Source organism: Phragmites australis, chromosome 4 (assembly GCF_958298935.1).
Source record: "Phragmites australis chromosome 4, lpPhrAust1.1, whole genome shotgun sequence".
In the NCBI taxonomy this organism is placed as follows: Eukaryota; Viridiplantae; Streptophyta; class Magnoliopsida; order Poales; family Poaceae; genus Phragmites; species Phragmites australis.
This window is the reverse complement of record NC_084924.1, coordinates 39,968,718-39,985,201: the sequence shown is the minus strand read 5'-3', so window position 1 is coordinate 39,985,201 and position 16,484 is coordinate 39,968,718. Positions and strand designations below refer to the sequence as shown.

The 16,484-nt window shown below is 42.6% G+C and overlaps 1 protein-coding gene and 1 pseudogene across 1 annotated transcript; one reads left to right on the top strand and one right to left on the bottom strand.

Moving 5' to 3' along the window:
* The first annotated feature begins 1,408 nt into the window (after positions 1 to 1,408).
* LOC133916486 (ERAD-associated E3 ubiquitin-protein ligase component HRD3-like) lies at positions 1,409 to 11,332 on the top strand. Its single transcript, XM_062360170.1, has 6 exons — positions 1,409 to 2,080; positions 3,428 to 3,919; positions 4,596 to 4,811; positions 6,662 to 6,985; positions 7,449 to 7,691; positions 10,929 to 11,332. The coding sequence occupies exons 1-6, from the start codon at positions 1,502 to 1,504 to the stop codon at positions 11,121 to 11,123; spliced, it is 2,049 nt and encodes a 682-aa protein (XP_062216154.1). The 5' UTR covers positions 1,409 to 1,501; the 3' UTR covers positions 11,124 to 11,332.
* A 1,039-nt stretch (positions 11,333 to 12,371) lies between these two features.
* LOC133914792 (leucoanthocyanidin reductase-like) lies at positions 12,372 to 15,926 on the bottom strand (annotated as a pseudogene).
* Positions 15,927 to 16,484: the final 558 nt, after the last annotated feature.

The window sequence follows — 16,484 nt, the reverse complement described above, 5'->3', positions numbered from 1 at the left end:
ACCGGACGGGACCTGTGCATTTAATAGACCCACGCCCCCCTGCCAGAGCATGGCAGGATCTGACACTAGAGCGTGAGCAGCTGAGAATGTCAGGATGTCAGGATGTCAGGCCGCGCGTGCCTATTAAATGCGGCATCAGGCCTTTGACTGGCTGACACCCCGACGATGGGACCCTTTGGGTCGTCGGACGATCTTGCGCGAACCTTCGGGGAACCGAGTCCTCGGGGGCTGCCACGTGCAGCCCCGAGCACTCTTTTCCGAGCACTCCGGTGAGACCTTCAGGGAACCGAGTCCTCGGGGGCTGCCACGTGCAGCCCCGAGCACTCTCTCCCGAGCACTTAGGTGAGACCTTCGGGGAACCGAGTCATGGGGGCTGCCACGTGCAGCCCCGAGCACTCTCTCCCGAGCACTTGGGGGAGACCTTCGGGGAACCGAGTCCTCGGGGGCTGCCACGTGCAGCCCCGGGCACTCTCTCCCGAGCACTTGGCTGTTTGGATCATCGGGGGATTACAGTACTCGGGGGTAGGCGAGAACCCTTCCGAGCACTTCCTTCCCGGTACTTGGACTCTGCGGATCATCGGGGAACTGGGGTGCTCGGGAACCAGAGGCGGCGGCCCCGAGCACCTTCTCCCGGGACTTAGCTTCTTCTTATCTTGCAGGGTGGATCTCGCGGGATGGTGACGTGTGGCGGATGGCCGGCCCGGTCTCGGGACTCAGGGACCCCTGGTTCCTGATACACCGACAGGTTGCGTCATCTATTTGAGATCATTCGTATATGTCAGTTATTAGTAGTGAGCTCTTGATTTTGTTCACATCTTGCTGTAATGTTTGCAATAGGGTGGTCTAGGATGTGGACCTTACCGTGGGATGCTGCAATTTTTGCGATTGGTTTTGTTGCCTCATGAGAAAAAGGAGGATCATGATGAATGTTATGTGAAACATCTTCATATGTTGCGATGGATGATTTTTGTCATGATCAGACAACAAAAAACTGTCAATACAGTTCAATCAGATGATAAAATATGTGTCCGATGCTAGCGTCTTGTCCGACGTACATACGCTAGTAGGACCCTCGTTAAGAGCATGCGGAGAAGCTCCCCGCCCGTTGAAAAAAAATCCCTCCCTTACCCACTGTCACAACACTATCAAGTAATAGATTGGAATTAATAGTCTATTTGATATAATTTTTTCTGATTTAAATTCTCTATAGAGAGTGATTTTCTAGGGAAGTGATTCTATATGGAGGAAGTGATTCTGTGTGGAAGTGAATTAGAAGAAATTTCTTTTTTTAGCTTATCAACTTTTATTTTATTTTAAAAAATTACTCCCACAAATTTTACTTACAAACTAAAAAGTTTTCAACTGCTATTCGACAGAAATTATGATTTCAAACGGAAAGATGCTCGAAGGGGTGCCAAACAGCGCTAAAAGTACTACTCGCGTTTCCCTTCTCATCCCTCGCCAAACGCGCGGTAGAGCGGGGGATCTCCTGCCTTCTCCGATGGCTCGCGCCCTCCACCGCCGTCTCCTCCTCCTCGCCGCCGTCTCCGTCATCGCCTCACTCCTCCGCCCAGGCGCTGCGGTGCGCCCCTTCGTCCTGGTCCTCTCTGGGGACGATTTCCTCAAGGACTCCGTGTCGCACCCCTCCTTACCCTCCGCCGACTCCGCCGGCGCCGACGCCGACGCCGACGAGTGGGACGACTTCGCCGACGACTCCCCCACCGCAGACCCACTCCTCTCCTCGTCATCATGGGTGCCCCTCCTCGACCCCACCAGCCCCTCCTCCTCGGACGATGAGCCGGACTCGACGGCCGACGCGCTCTTCGTCGCGGGCGCCCGCGCGATGATCTCCGCGGCCTCCGCGGGGGACGTCGCGGCGTTCGCCACAGCCACCGCGCAGATCGAGGCTGCGGCCGCGGGAGGGCACCCGGGCGCGCAGTCCGCGCTCGCGTTCCTCTCCGGGGCCGGGATGACGCGCCCAGCGTCCCGATCGCGCACGTTCCTGCTCCACAAGTTCGCGGCTGACGCGGGAGATTTCCAGTCTAAGATGGCCCTCGCATACTCCTTCTTCCGCCAGGAGGTGAAGTCATTAGATCGTTTGCTTACTTACTAGTACAATCTGCGTTTGCTAATGGGGGTTTCATGTTTGAGTCATCCGAGCAAAGTTAGTTAGCGTACTTGGAAGAAATAAGGAGGAAGTCGTCTCGCATGTTAACTTTCGTGTTTGCTGGTAGATAAAACTCGCGAAAGTAATAGGCACTAGAATTGCAAATTGTTTTAGTTGCTAGTCATGTTTGTTGGTATTCATTGTATGCTTTACTAATGTTTGGTGGTAGAATTACACTTCCACACTCCTTGCCAATTTCTTTAGCGTGATTCTCATCTTTCCTGCAACATTGTTGTAATTTGTGCACGGACACAATATCATTTAGAATTGAATTCCCTTCTTTATCATCTCCAGTGTTGTAGACTTTCTGTAATGGTAGGAAGTAGGAACAACAATACTTATATAAAAGTAATGTATTCTGTGACCCCAAGTCACCTTGGAAGTTGGAGGTGATTTAACCATCAATATAAAAGTTGATGAAATTTAGTACTAAAGGAATTTAATTTCGCAGTTTTTTTTTTCAAGTTCTTGGAATACCAAAAAATGAATTCACATGGCCTTAAGCTCACCCTCTGATGCCAAGATGATCCATACTAGACTTATATTACTGCTGATCCCATACTGCTTTGATGTCATAAGCATTACTTTTTTTGGTGTTTTTCCAGATGATAGTTTGCTTTTGTTTCATGCCTATATACTGCAACTGCTTTTACCTTTCTATCTGTATACCGACAGTGGATGTCTGTTGCAGTAATATGACTTTTTTTTTTTTGGTGTTGATCCGGAGGGTAGCTTGTTTTTATTTCATGCCTATATACATGCTGAAACTGCTTTTACCTTTCTATCTTGTATACCGACAGTGGATGTGTGATGCAGTATTATCTTGTCAATTGTTGTGTTTTCTTTTCATGAAACAGGATCAGGGATAGTATTTTGCCCTTATTTAAAAAGTACGTAATTGTTCTCTATTAGTTTAGCTTCCTGCCAAAAATTTTAATTCCTTTTTTTACTTGCATGTATTACACAATATGTGGTTAGCGCAATAATTATAACTTCATATGCAAAAAGTAGGATTTGCTAAAAAAATCTTCTTTTTATAATATGTCAAATCTAATGCTTTAATTCAATTTGATTCAGAGACAATCTGTTAGAAAATTGCTAGGCTTACTATTTTCGGATTGTTTCTGCATTTGTAATGGTGATATATGCTACATTAATTAATTTAACCTAATTATTATCATGTAGCTTCTTCTATTCAGATCATATTTATTGGTGTTTAAATTAGGCTTAATCGGTCAGTCCTGACATTAGAATTTTCAGATGTACGAAGAAGCTGTTACACTATATGCTGAACTTGCAGAGGCTGCGCTAACAAGCTCCTTGATATCAAAGGAGCCACCAATGATCGAACCAATCCGGCTCCACAGTGGGACTGAAGAAAACAAAGAGGCCTTGAGGAAGTCCCGGGGTGAGGATGATGAAGATTTTCAAATCACAGAGTACCAGGCACAACGAGGCAATGCTGCTGCCATGTACAAATTAGGGCTTCTGTATTACTATGGACTACGAGGACTCCGACGTGATTATGGAAAAGCGTTTCATTGGTTCTCTAAGGCTATTGTGAAAGGTGATACACGGTCAATGGAGCTTCTGGGTGAGATCTATGCTAGAGGTGCTGGGGTGGAAAGGAACTATACTGAAGCATACAAGTGGTTGACACTTGCAGCAAGGCAGCCACATTACTCAGCTTATAATGGATTGGGTTATCTATATGTCAAAGGCTATGGGGTGGAGAAGAAAAACTTGACGAAAGTAAGTATCTGGTATAAGATTTTCCCAGAAAATTTTGCAAAATGAAGCTAAGGGCATAATGGTCTTTTGCCTCCCACTAGTGTCCTACAGACAAAACCACAAATTCGCAGTGTCATACAGCCAAAATCGAACAGAACGGTGTCCTGGAGATAAAGCCATACTCTTTTAGTGTCCTAGAGACAAATTTGCCTTTCTGAAAAGAAACAGCGGCGAAGGACCATCCATACTGATGATGTGTTGTGTTAGTACCAAAACAGACTTTTTCAGTTTTCCTGACCCCTACAAGCGAATGTGACATCCAATCCAACCCTTTGAGTTGATAGCAAAGTCGAGTTGAGGGCATGGAACCACTAATTGTATATCGATCTGGTACGAAATCCACCACAATTTGATGCTAATTTGACACACAAACACCAATTGCACGAGATTTGCGATCAACCAGACGGGTTAGGTTTGCAACCTGGTTTATGGTGTGTCTTTCAAAAACAAGATTTGAATGGAAAGTGAAGAAGTGGTTAAATTTTCCTATGTATTTTTTTTAAAGATAAAGACATGGAACCACTTGTTAAAAAAAAGAAAAAAAGACCTAAAACCACACAGTACTCTAGACAACAGAGGCTTTAATATGACAATAAATATTGAATTGTCTAATATATCATCTTTTTTGTTGTTGTAGGCTAGGGAATTTTTTGAACTCGCAGCTGAGAATAAGGAACCTGGGGGACATTATAACCTTGGTGTGTTGTACCTCAAGGGTATTGGTGTAAAGAGGGATGTTATAAGAGCATGCAATCTCTTGCTTCATGCAGTTAATGCTGGGCAACCAAAAGCTATTTATCAGGTGGCAAAGCTGTTCCAGAAAGGCATCGGCCTTAAGAGAAATCTCCATATGGTAATGACTAACCTCTTTCTGTATTAATTGATTAATTGCGATTGGTACATAGGATGTCCCGTAAGCATTGTGTGATTAGTCGGTTAGATTATCATCAGTATCTGTAATGGTCCTCCGCCAGCGAACTTCAAAAGTTATTTGTCTATCAAAATTTATATGTATGCTGAAGAGTGAAACTTGGCTCGAGTTTTAATGCCAAACACTTAGCATGTGCAATGTTTTGAGCTGAATTCATCACATCCGATATTGATATATCTTGTCAGTCTCCTTGATTGATTCGATTATTCCTGAGGTTAGGAGCATTTTTCTTCCATTTATTTCATGCACAGTGTTTTAAATCTGTAGCGGCAAACTTTTTCCATATAAAACATAGCATGTAATGACAATCCAGCGAGCACAACATACTCATATGTAGAGAAAATATTGAAGTTAGTGCACCAATCTTAAAGTATAACACCGAAAAATTTAGAAATCGATATGTCTACACCATAAGTATAACATATTGACAATACATAAAGACCTATGTAGTTATGTCGTTCATGAAAGCATGAAGGGAAACAAAATTTATGTTTGTCCTCCCTTTTTCTTCCATGTGGAGAATCTAAGTTTGCAACTCATTTGCCTTGTCCTCTTAATAACAAAAGTTGCCGTGTTCAGATTATGGCTATGAAAATTTGACATGTATATGCAAATCACCGTTCTTTGCTTCCTGCCATAGCAGGCCACTACAGCGCAGCTACTTTGCGGTGATGCTATAGCTGCATCTATGTAGTGGCTACTTGTGACCTTTCTGCTATAGTAACACTATAGACACTATTAAAATACCATGTTAATGTGAGGAAATTTAGTCACACATGCTTGCCCCATCACTCACTCAGTCACCCATATACGCACACCCACCCACTTCTGCCGACATGTGCCTTTTTATGTTTCCTTTTTCTCTTTCATATGTGTTGACTGTATTCGCAGATGTTCACTAGGCATCAATGAAGTCCATGCCTTTTTTACCTTTTTTTATTTTTATAGCTCGACTATGGTACATTTATTTACTTTAAGAGTACATGGGTGTTTCCCCATTCTTATCATCATAGTTGAATGGGATTTATACACAAGGAATTACACACAATGCTGAAGTGTATATATATCCAGTACTTAGAGAAAATCCTGTAGTCTGGCAGATCAAGATCTTCTTTCTTGTTAAAAAAAAAAGATAAGTGATAGGGTTTCTCCTTCTCAGATTGTACCTGTTCTTTCCAGCCACTTGGGGCTTGAGGATCCTGCTAGTTTGAGCCGTGATTACCAGGAGGTAATCACGGCAGAGCTGCAGCAGAGGTGGAGGGGGTCGGCAGGGCTAACAGAATAGAAAGGAGAGGGAGGGAGAGATCAGCCGTGAGGAAGAGAAGCCAGCCAAGAGGGAGGAAGGAGGAGGAGGGAAATAGATCTATTTTCATTGATCTGATCAGCCAGGAGGCCCTCCCTATTTATAGCTGGCTGGACATGACCCCAGCCAGCCCACACAATCTAATTGATCTCTATCTGTTTAACAAATCTATCTCTAATACTTATCTCTAAATAAACTGATTTATTTTATCTCCTAATTCTAGCTGAAGTTCTGCTGGATATCCTTTCTAATGCCGAATTAATCTCCTTTGCTGCTACTAGCCACTTTTGGTGCGCCGGCTATAGTTTGCCGGTCATAACAATAAGATGCAATTATATTTGATTGATTGGTTTCATTTTATACTAATTTGTTAGTGATACAAATAGGGAAACATAAATCAATTAAAGCAATAACTCCGGATTTCTCAATAATTGAATCATTTGTATGATCTTTCTCTTTCCTGTTTCAGGCAACCATTCTGTACAAGTCTGTTGCTGAGAGGGGACCCTGGAGTTCACTATTGAGATGGGCTCTGGAATCTTATTTGAAAGGTGATGTAGGTAAAGCATTACTGTTATATTCCAGAATGGCAGATCTTGGATATGAGGTTGCACAGAGCAATGCTGCTTGGATTCTGGATAGATACGGTGAGCAAAGTATATGTATGGGGGAATCTGGTTTCTGTACAGATATGGAAAGACATCTCCGTGCACATGCTTTGTGGTGGCAAGCATCTGAGCAGGGTAATGAGCATGCTGCTTTGTTGATTGGTGATGCCTACTACTACGGTCGGGTATGCATTAGAGTCCTCTGACTTGTTAAAATACATATCCTTGGTGCTGACTTGTGATAACATTATAAGCAGTGTACTGTATATTTCAGTGATTCTAGTTTTTTTATGTTGAAGGCATGGTTCTATTTTTTTTTTACCTGTTAGCGTGACCATTACGTATTTGTAAAGACATGATTTGGAAATGCAATTAAAAAAATTGTTGTTACATTATGAATTTCAGAAAGAATATGGAATATATGTTGTACAGTCGCTGATGTCATCAATACAAAATACCCTGTTTGTTTGCCAAATTATGCATTTGTACGACGAACCAAATGTTACGTTTTGTGAGGCAGCTTTCCTTAAGGAAATTATTTAGATAACTAAACAAAATATGGCTCCTTATTGTGCTTTTTTACTAGGAGACTGCTCACAGAGACACTAGCACTATGACATCACATGTTGGATCTGTTTTTTGTTGCAGGGTATAGCAAAGGATTACGAACGTGCTGCAGAGGCATATAGGCATGCTCAGTCACAGTCGAATGCTCAGGCCATGTTTAACCTTGGGTACATGCATGAGCATGGTCATGGACTTCCCCTTGATTTGCACTTGGCAAAAAGATATTATGATCAAGCTGTTGAGGTGGATTCAGCCGCTAAGCTCCCTGTCATGCTTGCACTAACAAGTTTGTGGCTAAGGAAGAACTACGCTGACAGTTTTTTGGTAAGACATTATTTTCTTTATGTAGTATGTATCATCTAGTTCCTGGTTTCATATAGGACTTATTTTTGTAGTTCATTCGTAGTTATATTTTGAGTTCTATGCTATTTGAGATTATGGTTGCTCTCGAAGCGTATATTATCAATGTTTGCGTCTGGATTTTGAAACTCTTTCCTGGACCAATTCGGCGATGCCCAATGGGTCGCTACTACTGGTACCTTGATGGTTACTGGCTAGTCCTCACTGATAACTTATGTCAGTCCTCACTGAACCCTAGCCTCGATTCCTAAGAAAACTGGTTGGGAAACCTTGCTGGGTTATTCCTGCACTTGGAGTTATCAAATGTCATGATTACAACCCCAAAAAAAAATTAGAACTGAGAATGACGACTAGAGAGAGGTGAATAGGCACATCAACAAATTTATTTTGAAATTGATGGTCTTCTCTTATTTTGTCGCCCAACATACTTCAAGAACAAAGCGCAACACAAAACACAGTGGAAACATAGAACTCAATCCGGAAGATCCGTCTAGAACAGAATAAAAACTTAAGAAATTCAAAAACCAAACTTGAAGATCCAATCAAAGGTAGGTTTCATGGTTGGAATCGAACACTAAGTTTCACACAAATTAATCCATAACTCATTCCTACACAAAGTTTGGAACTTAAGAAGAAAGATTAAAAAACAAAGATAAGTTCATCGGTTGAAGAAATTTTTCAAGTTGATAATCTAGAGTTAAAGAGAGTTCAAGACGTGATTTTTATGCCTCTAGCAATAAGAAGAATGACTTTACAAGGTGCTGAAAATTCAGTTCAAAAATCAAAACGAAAATCACAACGAAACATCGAAAACTTGCAAACTTGCAAGGGAACCAATAGAGGAAAACTAGAAGAAGGGGAATTCAACCATATGCAAAAACATAAACTTCATTACTCAAAGAAATCAGCTGTATTTTAGGCGGATTACAAATATTTTTCACTCAAAAGTCTCACCTAATACATAGGCTAAACACTCATCCTTCCTCTCCTTTAAAACCTTAACACTAGGCTCTTAAATGAGTGGCATAATAGGCTTAAGTGGCCGGTTCACCCTCATAGCCCTACCCTTCTATTTATAGGCGTAGGAAACTTAACCCCAAGTTTCTTAGTTTTTTTCCAAAATACCCTCTTGTAGTATATTTTTACTTACCACCGAGGGTATTTTAGTTCATTTTCTTCTCTATTCATCAGACAGTCGCGACGTCTTTACGACTTAACTTCACCTTGACGTAAGTTTCGCGATGGTGCCACATACTTCTTCAGTCCTCTCATGGTTTTGAGGCAAAATCATGAAACCCTAGCACTCTTCTCAAAGGGTGACTAGCCACCACTTGCTCCCACCTGAAGCAAGCGCTCCGATGATGACGCGTGACCTCCGTCTTGCGATCTTGACCGTCGGCAAGTCTTTCCCGCTCCCGATCCCTTGAGCTATCTTATCACTTACACCGACATCCTTTTCGCTTGATTTTGTCAACATGTCATCTTCATCATTCGTTTCATTATTTGCTTGACCTTCATGTGTATAGTTAGGATCACCCTTGACTCTATCCGACCCTCCTTGGTCGTTCGGCACCAAGCACCCGTCTGGTCCCGATCACCCGTTAAGTTATATCCGTCACCTGCACATCTTAAAACAAGTAAACACATTTTTCCACACTCCAAAATACCTTTAGGTTAGCACAAAATCAAAAACTTCAACTAAGAGCACATCCTGCAAAAAACGTGAACACCGGATCATCCGGTGAGTGTAGCACTATCTGTTTCAGGAAAACTTTGCTCTCTGCAAGAAAAGGTCTGATGAAAGCTTCCGGTGATCTCATGTCCATCACCGGATAATTCGGTGTGTGCTAATCCATCGAACCATCTTTCTGCAACCTCTCTGCAATAAAAGGTCTGGTGCATTCTCCGGTGTTCACAATCTCAGCACCAGACTATCCGGCGTACATAATCTAACTTGCTGTCAAAAATCTCCTTTCTGCAGAAAATACTCCGACGCTCTCGAAGTCTATCACCGGACCATCCGGTATTTGCTTTTATTTCTGCTTCAGTACTAAAAATGCTCCGGTGTAGTCACCACACTCACCAGACCTTTTGGTGCATTGATCTTCAATTTTGCTCAAAAAATTGCTCTCTACAAGAAATATTTCGGCGAGTATACACTGCCCATACCAAAACTTTCGGTAAACACCGAAACTTCCCGTGTGTGTAATTTTTCTACGTACAGAGAAGAATTCGTCAATTTTAAACACCGTCACCTCGAGTTAGACATGAACAAGAACAAGTATCCACAAACACAAGCTAACCAATGTACTTCTTCACTTGGTTTCTCAAAATTAAACCCGTTAACAGACATGCAGAATTGCTTCAAATTGGGACTAACTTTCTGAGCATGCTTATGTTAAACGCACAGATATACAAAGTCATACCTTGGCCTGGATTTCTGGCAATAATAACAGGCTGCTTACCACCGGCTTTCCCATCCTTGACACATACATACCTGGATATTGTCAATGTGTTGCCCCCTGTTTTGACAGTTTTTTTATGTTCTTTAGCATCTTTGCCTAAAAGTCGTTTTACACTCCGATTTCCAGTACTTAAAAACTATTCAAGAACTGTGTAACCTTTAAGGCCTTGTTTGGATAGACATGGCTTTTTTTAACATAATCAAAGGTGATTGGACCTTCTATCCAAACAAGCAGTAAAGTGTTGATGCCTTGCCAGTGATAAAGTGCCTATTACAGAGTCTTCAGTTGAAAAACTTTGATGATTTTGTGAAAAAAACGGGGGAATAAATAGCTCACTTGTGTAATGAAGTTGGAGAGGTGTGTGTGCATATCTCTGAAAAGATATGGAAAGGGAAGGCGGGTTTTTAAGTTATTATGGCAGACCAGATAAACTTTGATCCCCAGATTTGGAAGTCAAAACGCAAATGTCTTTGCCAATTCCAAGGACACGAAGTAAACACCAATTCATTAGTTTATTTTTGGGCAAAATATTTGTACTAAAGTTGAAAGTTCATTTCGAAATCTACCCAAGTAGTATTGATACATGAATTTAGTAGTTCTTGAAGTATGACATATATTGGATATGTAAGTCCAACACACTACATGGCAAGTGCTTGCTTCTAGTTTTTGCGCTTATTGTGGTATTGGCAACTGTTTTGATCCTTGCAATGCTCAGCAAGAACCTTTAAAATCTCAGGTTCATTTTATTGATTCACTGCCGGAGATATATCCTGTTGTTGAGGAATGGGTGGAGGATGTTCTTATGGATGAAGGGAATGCAACAATATTGACTCTCTTCGCTTGCCTTGTGACTGTCCTGTACCTGAGAGAGCGTCAAAGGCGTCAAGTGGTGGCGGCCAATCCCCAGCAACCTGATGGTGCACCCATGTAATGTCGGTTTACATCATGATGCCGAGGGGGAGGAGGGTCTGTTGACGCGGTTGCTTGAGGTAGTGCATATAACTGTTTCTTCCCAGTCATAGCATGAAAATTTTGTTGAATATCTGAAACATTACGAAAGGACAATGCCCTCAACATCTAATGGCATTCTCTGAGGGAATTTGGGATGTAAAATGATAGCTCTTAGGCATGACTTGTGTACACTAATTGTTTGGTTCGGGATTTTTAACGCAAACCGATTACAACGTAAAGCGATTACGTTGTTTTCTGTTTGGTTTGAATCTGCTGTAATCAGCTACCTTGACCTGATAGCGGACTAGTTCAAAGGTCATTCCACACCAAATCAGACCAATCAAATCCCGTCCTTCCCAGTGTTCGTCTTCTCGCCTACCCATCGAGCTCTTCCTCCGCTCTGTCCTTGCCTCCGACCTTGCCCCCACTGCTTTGAACCCATCCATGGCAAGAGAAGCTGACGTGCATTCCCAGTTTTGTTACCATACATGTGCATTCCAGCTGCTTAGAAATATTGCTCCTGTATATGACGATTGTACAAAAATATGACAAATTTATTTCATCTGCAGAAGGGTTTTATAAATGGCCCTCGAATTTCCACCAACGCGAAATAATCGCGCATATTGAATTTCCCTTTTATGCTTAGCCCTTAAGAGCTGGACTTGGACTACAATCTGCCTAGCCTGGCATAAAAGCGGCATGAAACTGGAACACGCGTACTAAGGCAGAGTATCAAAGTCACCCAATCTAAACAAAAGAACAAGAGCGAACAAAATATAAATTTATACTATTATAAAAATGAACGAGCTGTGAAGATCCAAACGATTTTCATCGTATATTTTATACGATCAAATAGTACATAATCAAAAGTAGTCCACCTCTTTTCTTAATTGTTTGGAAATTTCCAATCAATTTAAAAACCTGCAATTAATATGTGTTATCAGCATTAAAAATATTAATACTCTATTAGGGGTGCATTCTCAGTTTTTTGTTTTTCAATTATTTTTTTCCATGAATTTTTTGTCACGTCACAATATTTTTTATTTTACCTGTGTAGAACACGTGTGTGGACATGTTTTGGCACAACACAAAAAGTCGACTACAAACAGCGAACCGCCTGCACAATCGCAGGCGTTTGCAAGCAGAAACAGTATACACAAAACCATTAGGTCGATCCTATTCGACGATACATGAGAAGTGGAACGGAAAGCAGTTCGCTTGTCTGGAACTACGCACACGTAGGTCGCACTTCCAGTCTCTCCACCGTCGGCGCGTTGTTGTTCTTGTTCTCTTCTGCTTCTTCAGTCTCCAGACGGAGGCCCTTGGCGTAGTCGTCGAAGCACTCGTCCATGGTTCTGAAGGGAGCGTAAGGGTAGAGGTTGGAGATCTCAATGTCTCTGCACCCGTCTATATGGAAATTCGTCTGGCAGCCATTGATAAATATGTCGTGCGTCAGCGAAGCGACTGTGCTCGCCGGGATGATGTTCTCTGCAAACGACGAGATGCAGTCATTGTGTTGTGTTAGCATCACTGGATAAGATCGGCGCATGAACGATCGGGCCAATTGAACCTGCAGCCATGGCGAGCAAGTCGTCTTCGCTAAGCGTCACGCGCGGCAGCGTCGGGCCGATCTTGCTCTCACACAGGGACGCCATCTCGTTCGTGCTCAGGAGGTTACTAGCGGGGCGAAAGTGGACGATCCTGTTGGCGCTCCGGGCGTCCTAGGCGGCCTTCATCGTGAACTTCCCGATGTCACTTCCCGCCACGAAGAAAGCTGCGCAGGAATCGAATCAGCAGAGGCACCGTGCCCCAAATGCGGCAAATGTTACGCACAACTGAGAACTAAAACGTCATCATCTCGCATCACACCGTATTCATCACGTCGGCGATCCTGTACTGGTTTACGTGGTAGACGACGTGCTCCGAATGTGCGCAGGCCAAACTAATCAAGTCGCGTGCGTACATCTGACGGTGCCGTCGCCGTAGATCTGGAAGCGTTCGAGCGGCGCCGGTGGAACCTCCGACGGGTGCCTGTTGTCGAAGTAGGGCCAGCCGGCGATGGAGTTGCAGCAGATGTACGTGTACGGCACGCCCGACGCCTCGGCCGCGCGCCGCACCCGTCGCTTCTCGTCGTACAACCCCAGCCCCGCCCCAACCGGCCGCGCCCGGTCCACGTCGTGCCCGAACTCCGACGGCAGAAACCTCTGCACGCGCACAAAACTTTACGTGTCAAGCGCATGCACACGCTCCAGGAGAAGACGTTCGCTTCGTGCAAGTATGAAGTATGCACAAACTCATCATGATTTTTTATTACGATAGAGTCAGGACATTTTGATATCCCGTCATTAATATTTGTGTGCATGGTTGAGCTAGGATATTGATGTTGATCATTCAATGGGTGTATAAGTATTCATAGGTCTCGAGTGTCGTTTAACTTAACGTTGATTTGTATTTATTGTTTTGAAGGAGGGATTCATTTATCTCCGCGGTAGCTTGCAGGAAGCTGTCCTTTTTAACCGTATTTCTCTCCTTATTTTGATTTTGGAGTTGAGTGATTTTCTTTGGTACCTCCATTCTTTCCGGCACATTCCTAGCAGGATTATAGGATTTGGAGACACTTCTGTTGTCAGTAAATGCATCTGACAGGTTATTTAGAATATGTTGCAAATTTATGATTCTCTAAACTTGGAGTTTAGATTCTTCAGTACGTGAATCTGAGGAGAAAATGTGTGTGGCATTCTATTTGATTTCCTGGCATTTTTATGGTAATTGAAATCTCCCCTTAATGCTGAAAAATGCTCCTCATCAAATATGCAATCAGCGTACCAGGCTGTAGATAGGTCCCCTGTGGGGGGCTCAATGTATTTTATGATTGACAGAAAGTTATACCCTACGTGAATCCCTAATTTTTTGTGTGGGCCCATTGATATATGTTGTGGTGATGAGATCGGTATGTATATAGCGCAACTGAACTTTCGCAGATGGAAAATGCTAGTTGGATTTTCACGTACTAACTTTTGCAGGGAAGATGTGTGATATGCAGTTGGTCACAATTAAATTAAGTCAGCAGTGGGTAAGACTGCATGACCTTAACATGAAGTTGGTAGATTGTAATTATATAATAATGGTCGTGCGATGAGCTTGACTCTCATGATGAGAGATTCGGCAAATCATTTTGATTATGGATGTATATACTAAATACTAGACTTGAATTTCTAGGGTCATACAATAATCATTGAAAGCACGTGAGGATAATTCAGCCGCATTTTTCATCAATATGGATTGTATCCTATGTTCAGGATAATGTGCTCGTAATTTAATAATTTGAGTAATTATTTTGGCAAAAACATGATTTCATTTGGATAAAAGACATACATGTGACCATCGTATAGATACGATAATAATAACCATGAAGTACATAAACGGTCTAGTTAATAATTGGATCGGACCACATATATCATCTTAAATGCATTCAAGGGATTTTAGTGGTTCGGCTTGGATTTAAGAAAAGAGTGTCTTAAAATCAATTTCCCTGTGGCACATGCAGTGCACATAAAATCTGAGGATTGTGAGAATTTGGTAGTATTCATGCCATGACCAATTGAATTGTTAATAATTTTTCACATCAACCCGACGCCGGGATGACCAAGGCAATCATGCCATATTTAGAATATGTTGACATTCTGAAAAATTACCTTATATGCAACATATGGTATGAGTTTGATGTATGTGTAGTATAATCCTAAAGATAAAGAGGGAATTTTTTTTAGTATTTGTTTGGTATATCTATTATTTTTTTAATGGGGAGATATTTCTCTTTGTTGTCATCATAGGTTTCGATATGGAAACCATTTTGACGAATGTCTCTATAACTTAGTAAGGTATTGACTCGGGGTACAATAGTACATCATCGATTGTGATTTGAGCACCCATAGGAAGAGTAATTATGGCGCGACTAGAGTCAACAATCATAACATTCCGTCCAACGATTGTCATAATATTTTCTTTACTCATTTTAAGAGATTGAAAATATTTAGTTTCCCTAAGTATATAATTAATGGTACAACTACCTACTAAGCACATTTCCTCTTCCAATGGATATTCCCCCGTAGACATCTATATATAGAAATGTAAAATTTAAAGTGAAATTCTTCATAGATATATAGAATACATACAACTTTATTGAATATAAATGTGATAATATATTATTAGAATATACAATATAGTATAAGAAGACAACAACCTATTATAACACTATGTAGGACATAGATATAATAATATCTAATTAATTGAGGTCTTCAAACAAGTCGTTAGAAGTAAATTCCACGATCATGTTGTCGGTGCTCTCAATGTCCATATGTTGTTGTAGAGTAATATCGTTGTCTGGTTCTGGAGGAACGCTTTGAAAACAACTGACCTTCCTGGTGGTGTCAAATTAAAGATTGAAATGTGCTTCAAAAAAAATTTCCTTGAACTGGTCATTTTCGTCCAATGGACTTGAGATAGAGGTCAATTAAGTGTCTTGGGGTGCGGTATTGCTTAGTTGTGTGGCTGTGGCAACCACATTTGCGACAAATTTTAGATTTGGAAATGTCCTTCCCCTTGTTGTGTCCATGAAATTTCTGCTTCTTCTTGCACTTTTTATTGCCTTTGAAGTTCTTAGGGCGGCGTTTGTTGTCATTGAACTTTGTGGTATTCTGAAGGACGGTGCGAAGGAGGATGACTCGGTCGGCATGTTGAGATCAAAGTCGCAGGAAGAAGAAGCAGGGCCATAGTTCCCCATGGCTCCAGGGAGTCTCCTGCAACGACGCATCCTAAAGATCCCATTGCAGCGGATGATCGTCACATCGGAGAGCACCGGAGCTTGTGTTGTGTCTTAGAGGAGGGAGCAGTGGGTGTTAGTGAAGGCAGGATGGTATCCTTTGGAATGGTGCGTGTGGCGGTGGCGGTCGTTGGAGGAGTAAGCAGGGTGTACTCCTCCGGATCCTCCGAGGAGGAGGACACCGCCGCCGTCGAACCGTTAAAGAGAGGGACAGCACCTCGACGAGCTGCCATAGTGGGCGATGGTTCGAACCCAATCGCCGTCGTGGTGGTAGCTACTGCCGTGAAGGACCCCATGGCGATTGTTGGTGTTGCACGCGCCCGAACTCCAAAAGAGAAGGGAGGGCGGCAAGGGCAGTGAGGCTGATGGCAGTGAGGGCGATGGACAGAGCACGGAAGCGATTGCTGCAGAGGGTGCGGCACTTATAGGGCCATTATAGCAGCCAAAACGGCGACAAGCAGTACCACGGCACGGACGATGGTGGGAGCGGCGATGGCGTGGACGATGTGCCAGGACAAC